The sequence below is a fragment of the Festucalex cinctus genome, chromosome 16, assembly GCF_051991245.1.
Source record: "Festucalex cinctus isolate MCC-2025b chromosome 16, RoL_Fcin_1.0, whole genome shotgun sequence".
NCBI lineage: Eukaryota > Metazoa > Chordata > Actinopteri > Syngnathiformes > Syngnathidae > Festucalex > Festucalex cinctus.
Genome location: NC_135426.1, coordinates 6,515,019 through 6,527,462, shown reverse-complemented (window position 1 = coordinate 6,527,462; position 12,444 = coordinate 6,515,019). Strand labels below are relative to the sequence as shown.

The 12,444-nt window shown below is 37.7% G+C and overlaps 1 protein-coding gene across 4 annotated transcripts in view; it reads right to left on the bottom strand.

The window, feature by feature from the left end:
* Positions 1-12,055, bottom strand: part of gramd4a (GRAM domain containing 4a) — a 32,048-nt gene extending 19,993 nt beyond the window's left edge. For all 4 annotated transcript variants that reach the window (XM_077499465.1, XM_077499467.1, XM_077499466.1 and 1 more), the window contains exons 1-3: positions 11,694-12,055; positions 6,274-6,475; positions 1,709-1,829 (exon numbers count right to left, since the gene is read on the bottom strand). In XM_077499465.1, the coding sequence (XP_077355591.1) occupies positions 1,709-1,829; positions 6,274-6,475; positions 11,694-11,722 (352 nt within the window). In that variant the 5' untranslated portion in view covers positions 11,723-12,055. The remainder of the gene's footprint in view (positions 1-1,708; positions 1,830-6,273; positions 6,476-11,693) is intronic.
* Positions 12,056-12,444: the final 389 nt, after the last annotated feature.

The following is a 12,444-nucleotide window of genomic DNA, read 5'->3' as shown; positions in this document are numbered from 1 at the left end:
CTTTCACACACTCCCCCATCTTTTTTCTCATTCGCCGTCTAATAGACATGAAGCCATGAAAAGGGAACAAAAGGGTGGAAGAGAAACCACATGCAGCATTACATGATGCTGACGACCAGCTGTTAAGGTGTGATGGGAGTTGGCGACATACTCATTTTTATTTGTACTCCAGCATGAGGACAATGGTCATTGACTGCTGCCTTTGTATACAGTATGTATTTACTGTATGTATGTATTTACGGCAATAATAATAATAATAAAAATAATAATTTAAAAAATACAAACATAAAAGCCATCAGGCAATTTGAAACATTTAGACATAAGAAAATAAAAAATAAAATAAAATATTAATTAATAAATGAAATTAAATACAAATATTTAGTGGCTATGTTTGAAAAAAAAAAAAGACCTCGAAAAGAATAATCGCACACTAACATAATCGCAATATTTTGAGAGAGACAAAAATCTCAATTAGATTATTTTTCAAAATCACTCAGCCCAACTCTGAATATTTTTCTGGATGCACTGTAGAAATTGAACATTCAAAGACTCAGCCATTCAAAACCTTGCCTGTGAAGAAAAGGCATCCAAGTTGCTTCTATGGCAACCCATGACTTGCCTCCAATTTCATTTTGGACGAGCCAGGACCACTAGTGTTTAACTCATTCACTGCCAGTCATTATAGAAAATTGTTACATTTCCAATACTCACGTGATATTACATTCAATAATTATATATAAACCGAATCTACCAAATAACAGAATAGACTCCCTACTTTTTGTCCTGTCCCGTTCTTTTATAATTGACAGCAGAAAAATGTAGGTTTGCCAAAATACAGCCATTTCTCCCATGGACTCTGAAACTGTGTTTATTTCCTATAAAATGGGGCAATGATGTCATCTACCGGTGGTTGGGCATCAGTAAAGTTGTTTCCAAGTTTGATATTTACAGTGGAGCATGCTCAGATTCGCCCCCATTTAGCACCGCTCTAAAAAATACAATTGACAAGTATACTTGTCAAAGGCAGTGAATGAGTTGTTAATAGGATAATGTCAGACACAAGTTAGTGACTAGCACATCCATTTAATCTAAGCTATAAATTTCACTTCACTGCAATATTTTTCAATCTTTGAGCCAACACACATTTTACACTAGGAAAAAAAAAAAATCCAACAGGATGCCACCAAACAAACTGTACTGTGTAAAATCTTACTTCACTCTTGTCCTGGAGCAGTATTTAAAAAAAAAAAAAAAAAAAAAAAAGCCTGTACTTTTACTTTGAGTGCTATTTCTGAACCGCTAGTTAAAAATGTAACTTTTTCTCGCTCTGCTGGCATTATGCCGGGATAAAAGATTCCAGCGAGCTCAATTATAGTGCTTGAAATGAATAAGCAATGCATTTCAGTGAGAGTCTTGAAAACGTGACACAATGCAGTAAAACAACGTGAACATTCGCCAGGGATAGAGAACAAGCACTGCCACCAGTGGTGAATATTCGTCAGGTTTCCTTCAACATCGTTCCTTGGCACCAAGGTGTCACAAAGATGGCAGCCAAACATGACATGAAACTACTCAGCTCACTTCAACATAGCTCATTGGCACAGAGAGGCCACAAGATGGCGCCAAGGTAATACTTTTCTTGCACTGCGTTATTCGATGGGCCCTACAAGAACGTAGTACTGAATTCACAAAAGGTGTGTGTACTCACGTAGAAAGTGTTTCTCCAGTAAAGCAATTTCCAAGTGTCCTTTGACTTCGTTCAGTCGTTCCGACTCCGTTCTCTGAAAGTCCTGGATCGCCGCTGCCATGATGGGAGACCCCGAGCCAGCCTGTGCATGCACACACAGAAGAGAAATTAAATTTTACATACAGAGGGGGGAAAAAAAAAAAAAAAAGTCTAACATTACCAAACCTCTCATAGAGCACACGTTACACATGACTCACACTAGCGTTTCCTCTTTCCTGGTTTAGATCCGGCTGGGAGGAGGAAAAGAGGAGGATCCCAACCCCACCCAACCCCCTTTGTCGCAACACTGGCAGATGATAGCTGGGTTTGATGCAAGAGATAAGGGACATGCAGGGACGAAAAGACAGACGAGAAAGGAGGGATGCTCGCGCAAGTGACGACGACTGCAGGTTGATCTGCTGCTCAAATCGTCTCCTTTAAGAGGCAGGCACACACGCATGCACGTGCTGCGGAGGCTTTTCCCCACCAACAAACAACGTGCACTACGCAGGCAGTGGCCATTGGGGAAGGAAAACATTTTTCAAAATTAACAAATAAAACATCATATGTCAGGACGTGATGCATGCTGATGAAAAACCATCACCTTTAATGAGGTTTGGGCGGCGCGGAAGGGGTATTAATCGCGACTGGAATTCGTACAGCCACTCTCGCAGCCTTTCAATCAATTCAAAGGGTTACGTTAGGTCAGTCCTCCACATTTCCAAGGCAAATATTCTCAAGGAATGAAAGCAAGCTGCTGCGAATCGGTTCGAAACGGGCTCGCAGACGCACAAGAAATTTGACTTTGGCCAAATAAAAAAAAAAAAAAAAAAAAGTTCTAAGCAACTAAATCAGGGGACAAAAAAAGTATGCCTGACATGCCATGTCTGAATATCGCTCACCAAAAAATGATATTGAGCACAGTCATATTTGTTGCAGTTTTTTTTTTTTTTATTCACATCAACTCAAGCGTATTTAAATAAAATTGACAAATATTAACATCCACTCCTTTAAATAAATTAGTCATTTTTTAAATTGACTTGCTGCAGAATGTCACATACACAGTAAAATAAAAAATGTATTTCATAATAAAATAATTTTAAATTGTTACAATTAATTTGTGACAAATTCAAATAATTACATACAATTGAAATGAACTATGAACATTAATAAATTGGCACACATTTTCATTCAAATAAAATAAACAAGCAACCCAAATATTGTATATGCAGATATATAAATGTTAATTTCCCATTTTTAATTACATTATTGTTTAAACATTAACATTAAATAAAAAAAAATACTGTACAAGAAATTGTCTACATTTGACTATTTTTGTATTTTATTACATTATTTTTTGCTAACATTTATTCTAAATAATATTTTAAATAGGCTAGTATTACATACATTTTTAATATTAATTAGGCAAAACACAAAAACATGAGTAAAATTGTTTCTTGTATTTCAATAAGCAATTTGTTAGTTAAAATTTAATTAATTACCAGTATAATACCATAAAATAACAAGCACAACTTATTGCATTATCAATATTAACATTAATTAATTAGTTCATCCATTCTAATTAAATTAGTTACAATACAATTACAAATGGAAGTTATTAATTTTATCAAAATGCTGTTTCACATTTTGGCATGCCTTTTCTTCTTCCTTTTTCTTTTCTTTTTTTTTTTTTTTGCCACCCCTGCTCTAGAAGTTACTGTTCTTAGGTTTTAAAGTTCCATTGGGGGTGGTAATGATCAGCCACACGTGTGGAAGTGCAAATTAGAAGTCTCCTAATTACAACTAGAGTACTTTACAACCTCGCAATGAACATTTTTAAGCGACGACACCCAAAAATGTACTGCAGATGATGATTAAATAAAAAATTTAAAAAATAAAATAAATAAATAAATAAACATCCCAACTCCCTCCATTCCTGCACGCATCACCTCACATAAGCCGAGTCATGTGACACCACTGCAGTCGGCGTGGGTTCCACTGAGCCATTTGTGTACCAGGGGAAGACTTTGACTGAGATCATGTCGACGAACGTGTTTGTTTGGGGACCGTGCATGTGTGTGTGTGTGTGTGTGTGTGTGTGTGTGTGTGGCACAGTGCCTATTTTGGGTTTCCTGCGCGTGAGTCATCGGCGTGGTGACGTGAACGATGCTCTCCCCGGTGGGCTGACACACTCGCGTGGGCAAACACCGTCACACTAATGGCAAAGCTGAGCTCAAGTGTGTGCAATTAAAACACACGTGCCGCAACACTTGAATGGGCCATTGTCGGAAATCTCGCAATTGATCTGGGAAACACTTAAGAGACAATAGACGGGAAGCGCATTAAAGGAAATAAGGAAAGTAAGGTTATATATCTCTGGGGTGCTTTCTAGTTTGCCATTCTATGAATATCAAACTGCATTTTTAGCATCTTGCACAATTTCTACCCTTTTCTAATCTTCGTCCCGACAACCACACACACCGAAATTTTGAGTCATCTTTTATTTTTACTGTCTACAGCACTGAAGACTACTTGGAAGAGAGGCAGCGTGATTAGGAACAGAAGAACAGGCAGAGACGGTCCCCAACTAATCTCCACCAACAGTAGTCGTTCCCACAGAACAGAGAGAATGTTATCTTTGTTTGCACTTTTGTTTTCTCCGAGTGGGTTAAACTAATAATTGTTTGAAGTTTTTGGGTTGCCACAATGCGAATTTCCATTAGCTGGCGTATCACGTTTCACACTTTATGCTAGCATGAAGCTAGCAGACTTTTGTTCAATCAAACGGTTCAGTTTGTTTGAGCATTTTTAGGTTGGATATAAAATGTTTAGTTTATATTTGGAGAACTGTGTGATAATGGTGTGCGATACTGCAAATTTTGGTCTCGATTCGATACCAAGTAAATACAGGGCCACTATCGCCGATACCGATAGATACTTTTTGAAAATTGTAGTATGTAATTAATAATAATAGTAGTAATAATAATAGTAATAATAATAATAATAATAATAATAATAATAATAAGGTAGCTGTATCATTGAATTGCTTATTCTCAATCAAATGTCAACCTTTACGGAGAATGTTAATTGATAAATAGAAAATACTTTATCAATGTTTCCCCCCAGAAACATTCCAACCATGACAAAATACTTTGTAATGTTCTTAAACAAAGTGCACCAAGTGATCATATGAAAAGAAATTTAAACAAATACTTTATCATATATTGTTCAGAAACTACAAATACAAAAATGTACTAAAAATGCTGCCTTCAACACTTCTTTTTCAACCTAAAAAAACAAAATGTTAAAGATTATAATGCAACAGCAAATATCAACAACAAAACAACATACCAAAATGAAAATATTTTTCAAGCACAGAATTGTATGCATGCGTTATCTGTTTAACCAAACCGCAATAGTGTATACAAGAGCCAAATTGAAACTACTATTAGATCAATATTTTAGTGCCAGTATTTATCCAATATCGATACTAGGGATGTAACGATACCGGCAATATCGTGATATTAAAACTGCCACAATATCGTTGTCGTCATGTTCCGATATTTAAAAGCTCCACATCTGTTAAAAAAAGTCGGGTTGATTTCCATTTGTGCAGTTATAGCACCCTCTGGTGGCTAGTTTTTGTAAGTGCATTTTAATTTTCATTAGGGATGTTTTGGCCCTTCTATGTTTAAAATACACTAATTGTCAGATGAAGGGGATTGTAATATGCTTGTGAAGGGAGTCAATACGCGGAGGAAACTCAATGTGGGCTTGCATTGGCGAGTAAGAGCCTCAATATTAAGTGTTATTAGAGACTGTAGGTTGTTTATATGCATTGCTGTCATGTACAAAAGCACAATATTGTGCTTTTTTTTGTATGAGCTTTTTTTTTTTTTTTTTACAATATTGTGACCTTTTTTTAAATATTACCAACCTCCCCACAATATTGTGATAATTATCGTGTCCTGAGCTTCATATCATATTGTGATATTTGGATATCGTTATATCCTTAATTGATACTGACTTGGTATTGATAGTATCGATATTTGGATCAATCTGCCCACCTCTACTGTGTGAGTGTGAGGACATGCTGGCATTACAGTAACCCCCCCTCAATATTATAATAGCGATTTGATATACAGATATTTTTATGTGTGCTTATCTTATAAAAACAAACAATAAAATCATCCTTATTGCAATAAACAATATCAAAATTGCATTCTACTACATTCCAAGATGAATTTGAATTCAGTTTCATTATCTTTATAAACCTTTTGTTGACATTGTTTGGTCGTATGTTGTGAGATTTTTCTAATATAAAATATGTGCCTTGGCTCAATAAAAGGTTGGGCAACACTGATTTATATCACCCAGAAATATGAATCAAAAGCAAATGTTCAGTCTGCTAGAGCAGTGCTGAGATCAGAGCTGGGTATTCAATCAGAATAATTCATGAGTGCTTCAAAATGCCACCTTCACAAACACACCCAGGGCGGAGACGAAAATATCAGTTTTTTTGTGTGGTGTTTGATGGTGCAACCTACGGGGTCTCGTGGAGGCTCTTCGTTGGCCGCGCGCTTGGGCGGCAGGTCTTCGCTACATTCGTTGTCGGAGGCGGGCGGCGAGTCGCCCAGCTCGGGGAAGTCGTCCCGCGTCCTCGGGCCCCGGAAGCGGATCTTGTCCAGGCGCTTGAGCATGGTCAACACCGCGCACCTGGGCTTTAGCTTAACATGGCGGACGGCAACCCTGTTGATGAGGAACATGACACAAAGAAATCAGCCTCATCTCAAAGTCAGCCTGCACAGGATGTGCGCTCGTAACCCGTGACAACCATATCCTTTCAACCCGTCTGACACGCAGTTGACCGCAGCGCAGCAAGTGGGAGCAGACATAATAAAGGCTGTGTTGTGCTATCATGTATTGACGGTCGACAGCCTAGTTCACACTGTTCTCTACCCACTGGAAACGAGGAAAAAATTTATCGACTTTATTTATATACACAACAGAAGTGTAATATTAAAACCGAATGTGACTGACATCAAGAGCTGAGTCACTTGTTTGTAGCGATACGTGACTCATTGAGCCATTTTCAGCAATGAAAAATTATTATTTTGTCTAGAATTCATTTGATTTCATGTGCAATAAACAGCTTTCAAAAACATATTTTGCTGACTTTCTGTCGACAGAATCATTATCACAGGAGCTCAGGAAAGAGGAAACGGCTCACCTGTATTCCGGCTTTGGTCATGTGATGTTCGCAAACTGAGCCGTGATTGGTTGTTACCTGCTTCTTGAGCATGCATGTCATCTGCAGTTGACAGCAAGTAGCAACATATCTTTTAAAAGTTATACTTAATACCTACATGAAAATGATATTACATTTTTTTTCAGTACTCAGTTGTATTTCTTAACTCATTCACTCCCAGCAATTTTCACTGAAGCTCCCATCTGTATTAATGGATGTTGACTGATTTTGCAAGCCGCACAGAATATTGTGTTCTATTGCTATAAAAACAAAGAACCTACCAAAAGAAAGATGGGTCTCTTCTTTATCAGGGAAAAAAAAAAAAAGTATATTTGTATCTGTTTCCGTTTAGCAGCAATGAGCATTAGAATATAGCTAAGATTTATCATTATTCACAAACTTGTTGAAAACACTGGGGAAAAAAAAGAGCTTGTTGCAACATGGCCCTGGCTAAACTCTTATACTCTGCTGCCACCAGCTGGCCGTTATTTTTTTTTTTTTTAAATAACTACCCTTGCTTTAAGCGACATCTTCAGGTCAGAAGCTGCATCAAAGCCTTCTGTATGCTCTTGCATTAAAAAACTAAATAAATAAATAAATAAATAAAAATACAAATAAAAAACGTGTAAGCACGTTTTTGGGAGTGAAGAACAAAGTAACAAAAAACATTTATAAGTTTTGGGGGTTGAATGAGTTAATATGCTTGGTAGATTGTTTTAATTACATTATTTTGTATTTCTTAAAAATAATTATCTATGTCACATGCTTTGCTAAACTTTAAGAAATGTGTCCAATGTAAGAGGTTGTTTGATAAAACAGAAAATGTCACTACTGTAACTGACTGCAGAGGACCATTGTGAAAAAAATACAGTTGGCGACTTTTGGCTGCAAACCAATTGGGCATCGGCCATTTAATTACGGCAAATTTTGGGGGGGGGAATAAGCGGTTTGATTTTAGGCTGATCTGATCTTTTTTTTTTTTTTTTTAAATAGGCCCATGGCTATCTTCAAATAACAGACCATGCATCGTCACATGGCAGTTTTTTTGTTGTTGTTTTTTTTTCCCCCTCACATGTATTAATATAGCCACACATGTCCACGGAGCTCAGAATGCGTTTGCCTATGCCTGGATCAAATCCAACCAAAAATCAGATTACACCACCTGCACCACAACTAAGACCTGCTTTTAGCAAGTTGTAGTCTGCCACCAAATCATCAGTTTTTAGGAAAATTTAATTTTATATGAAAAGTTAATTTTATTCCTAAAGTGCCAAATAATAGAAATTATTATGGGTTTTTTTACATTATCACATTAATTATCGACAAAATATCTTCTTACTGCTGAAACTAGATAAATGGGTCAAGTATCCCCTTGTGCAAAAATAACCTAAGGGTGTCAGTGAGGGGAGTTTGGTTTAGTTCAGTATGTATAGCTACCCCAATAACAGTTTACCAAAATATGTTGAATACCCATTACGAGAGTTCACGTTGATGGAGGTTTGAGGAAGACCAGAATAGCCCTGCTGCATTCTTCATTCATTTCTCTGCCGCTTTCAAAGCAACCGCTCTCGATTTGGTCGGATGCTTATCAAACATTTATGTGCTTACATAATACAGCTGCTCTGAATAGAATCAAAATATAAAACGTAGAGACTTGCCATTGAAATGTGTGTAGCCCGAGTGAACTGTGACGCGCCTGAAAACAAATAGTCTAGTCCAGTATTTCCCTATGTGCCGTGATTGTAGCAACCTGTTCCGTTTCTATATTTCCGTAGACAGTCCAACCACGCGGGTTCCTGTGACTGCAGCTTCAACTGGTGGGCAGGTGTTGCCTCCCGCAGAACGAGAGTAGAAACCGTGTGAGTGGCAGGTCATTAAACACTTCCTTTCCACACAATATGTCATGGCGAAACGAGTTCTCGCAACAAGCAGCTGAATGCACGTCACTTTTCAGCTCCCCCAAAAGCCCCGCCGAGTACTTCCCCTACAGCCAAACGTTTGTCATGATGTAAATTGACAAGTGAAACTTGGGAAGCTGAAACTGAAAAACAGAAGCAATTCCACTGATAACTAACATTGAAAAAACACTGTGATTTAAAAAGAACATGAAAATATTGTAGGGTCCGACTAATTACTCGGCCGTCAGATTTAATTGGACCATATTAACTATTTTTAATTCACTGGAAAATTATGGCAGATTTTTTTGCCTTTTTTTTTTTTTTTTTTTTTTAAAACATTACTTCATAAGACAGACATAATGATGATGTTCAAACTTCCCCCCTCGACCACTCCCAAAATAAATAAATATGCCTTTTTTTGGTCTCTTTTTGTCTCTGTTAAATACCAAATTGTATCAAGTTATTTGGGATTTTATTATGGCAGATGTTTTCATTGTTGTTTGTCTTTCTTTTTTGGAGATTTTTTTTGTTGGTTCCTTTCTGGTTGGTGATGAAGCTTGGTCATTAGGTACTAGATTCTATGATCAGATATTTTTCTTTTGTATTTTTATGTTGTATTTTGGTTGCTGAAAAAGTTTTAATGAAAAATAAGTCTTTTGTGTGTGTGTGTGTGTGTGTGTTCTTGTACATACTACATTGTGAGGACCAAAATACGTCTTTATCCAACAGAATGAGGACATTTTTGTGAAGTGAGGACATTTTGGCCGGTCCTCACTTCTCAAGACCTCTTTTTGAAGGTCAAGACTTGGTTTTAGAGTTTAGGTTTGAATTGGGTTATGGTTGGGTTTAGGGTAAGGGTTAGGGTTAGGCAATCATTTTTGATGGTTGGGGTTAGGGTAAGGGTCTAGGAAATGCATTATGTCAATGGATGTCCTCACAAAGATATATGTACAAGGATGGGTGTGCGTGGGGGTGTGTGTGGTTAGGGCATTTATAAGCTTTTAGCTTCAGCCCTAAACCCTACAGTCTGCCATAGCGTTATAAAATTACTTTATATACTAGTCTGTATGTATATGTATTAGTGTATGTTAATATTTTTTTTTTCACCTTCCCATTTATAGCGATCATGGCACTGTCTAAATGAACTCAAATTCCTTTCAAATTAAAATTCAAATGACAAAGTAATCTAAATCTGTCATTCTGCTTCCAATTCATTTTACGTTGGCGACATTAAGGGTGAAAAATTAGCGGTTGTCAGAATTTTTCACGTGGACTGTTAAAGAAATATCTTGTCATTATTATCATAAGAATGCATGATGTACAGTACACACGTCTGCTGCCTGTGCAATCTTCTGCCAATGACCTGCAGTAAATGGAGGCTACTATTGGTCGTGCAGGTCACAGACGGTGCACCAGCCAATCACAGCTGCTCGTGGATTACAGGCTATAAAAAGGCACCCTATAAGTAAGTCTGCCCTATATTCCAGCATCTAAAATAGAATACATCACATACAATTAGGGTTGGACTATTTCGAAAAATAAATCAGACACCCCCCCCATTTAATATGTGATTATTTTTTAAAAAGATGTATGTATTTCTTAACCATATTTGAAATGTCACGCTATATTACGACTTCCGTTTTAGTAGGAGTTTTCCACCCAATACAACATACTAGGTCATCCCCTTATTATCTGGGCTGTCCTGTGGGTGATTCCTTGACAAAGAGAGGGATTAACATGGCTTTAAATAACTCTTGCAGAATTACCATCCCCAACAGTGACGGTGGAGAACCATATTTGCATTTTCCGCATCTACTTGCAGTATTTTATGCAAACATTTGTTTGTGTGGCAGATGTGGTGAAGTAATGCTGAAGAAATGACAGGCACACAAGTCCACTAATGCAACCCCTTGTGGGCAACATCCAGATGGATGAGCAAACACAAAGTGTGCAGAGGCAACACCGGGGCCTGTCTGGGGGTTATTTTAGCCATTCTGCACTCAAAATAATGATATTTGGTAAACATATTCACAATTTAATTAGTTCTGCCAAGTCATATGCTGCGATTACATCACCATGGTAGTTACATAAACAGAGAGGATCAATAGGTTGTCAACAGCAGGTCAATTTCTCAAGTGGAAAACACGGTGACTGTGCAGCCCAAGTTGTGTTCAAATACAGATAGGAAAATACAATAAATCACATATTACGTTAAGTATCGGACATAAATGGTGATTAAAATCAAATGTGGGTGGGCTGGGTGTGGTTTTGACAGACAGAACTGCTTTCCTTCCTATGTCAAGTGGGAGGACATTTTTCGGAATGTGACAGGGAGGCGTGGTAGAATATGAAGCATCCGAGCTTCCCACGTGCACTAAAACGCACCACAACACCCACTTCGAACAATCTGCAGTTTGTTTTTTTCCCTTTTCCTTTTAAAGATAACTATGATGCCCAACAATCAAAAATGGCAAAATGTATCAAACCATGTGGGCCTCATTGGACGTGAACGTGTAAAATAATAAAGTATAATTAATTAAGGCGTCGTGGAGGCGCACAGTGATGTTTTGGTACTGTTAAAGCGCAACAGAAGGCCCGGCTAGCATAATTGGTGACCGAAATTAATGCATATACATTTTAATTGTGGTTAACATTTTCAACTGTTTTTTAAAAATATTATTAAACGGACGTGAACATGTAGAAATGTACCTTCATTTTGTCAGGAACCCTAAACACACGATGGCACGTGCCACAGATTAAACCCCCAAAAGTGCTCATTTTGAATGAAAATGTAAAAAAAAACAAAAAAACATTTCCTTACCCAGCGCGTAAATCGTAGCAAAGTCTCATGAACACTGAGATTGGCCTTCGTTTATCCGTCAGTACACCTGCTGCTCAGGACGTCCAAATGAACGCCAGCCAGTGTTGCGGTGAAAAAAAAAAAACGAAAAAAAAAAAAACAACTCCGTCAATCCATCACGACAACATCAAAACAGACCCTCTTCTCTTTGTGTGATGTTCCAAGGAGAAGGCAGGAAATAAAACGAAAATACCAATTGCGTCCCTCCAAGCGGGAGAGAAAACTGCCGTGGCCAGCCAGCCAGCACCGTTAGCCTTTTTAGCCCGAGGGCTTGGAGCAGAGACGGATACCTTCTCTTGTTGCTTTCGCACTGGTGACAGGCAGGGAAGGGCCGCGGAAGTGACGTCAGAGGGACCTCTTAAAGAGGCCTCGGATAGGGAGGGATACCCCACGTGCACATCCGCCCCACAATTTGTGGTGTTGTTTATATTGTATATTTATAATAAACAACATTTAAATAAAGTTAATTGTTAAAAAAAAAGGTCGATTTCCTTTATTGCCAGTAGATGGCAGCAGGCCGCCGCAAACGTGAGTTAGAATGTTTTGTTTTTTTCCCCAGAACCATCCACTAGACGGCAGCATCGCACTTCTAATTGTGAAGGTGGTTGAGTTCTCGTTATTTAGCATAGCCTACATAAGGAAATAAAATAAGTTTGATACAAGTGCGTAATTAGACAAATAAATATATGAAGTACAAATATAAATGATGCAT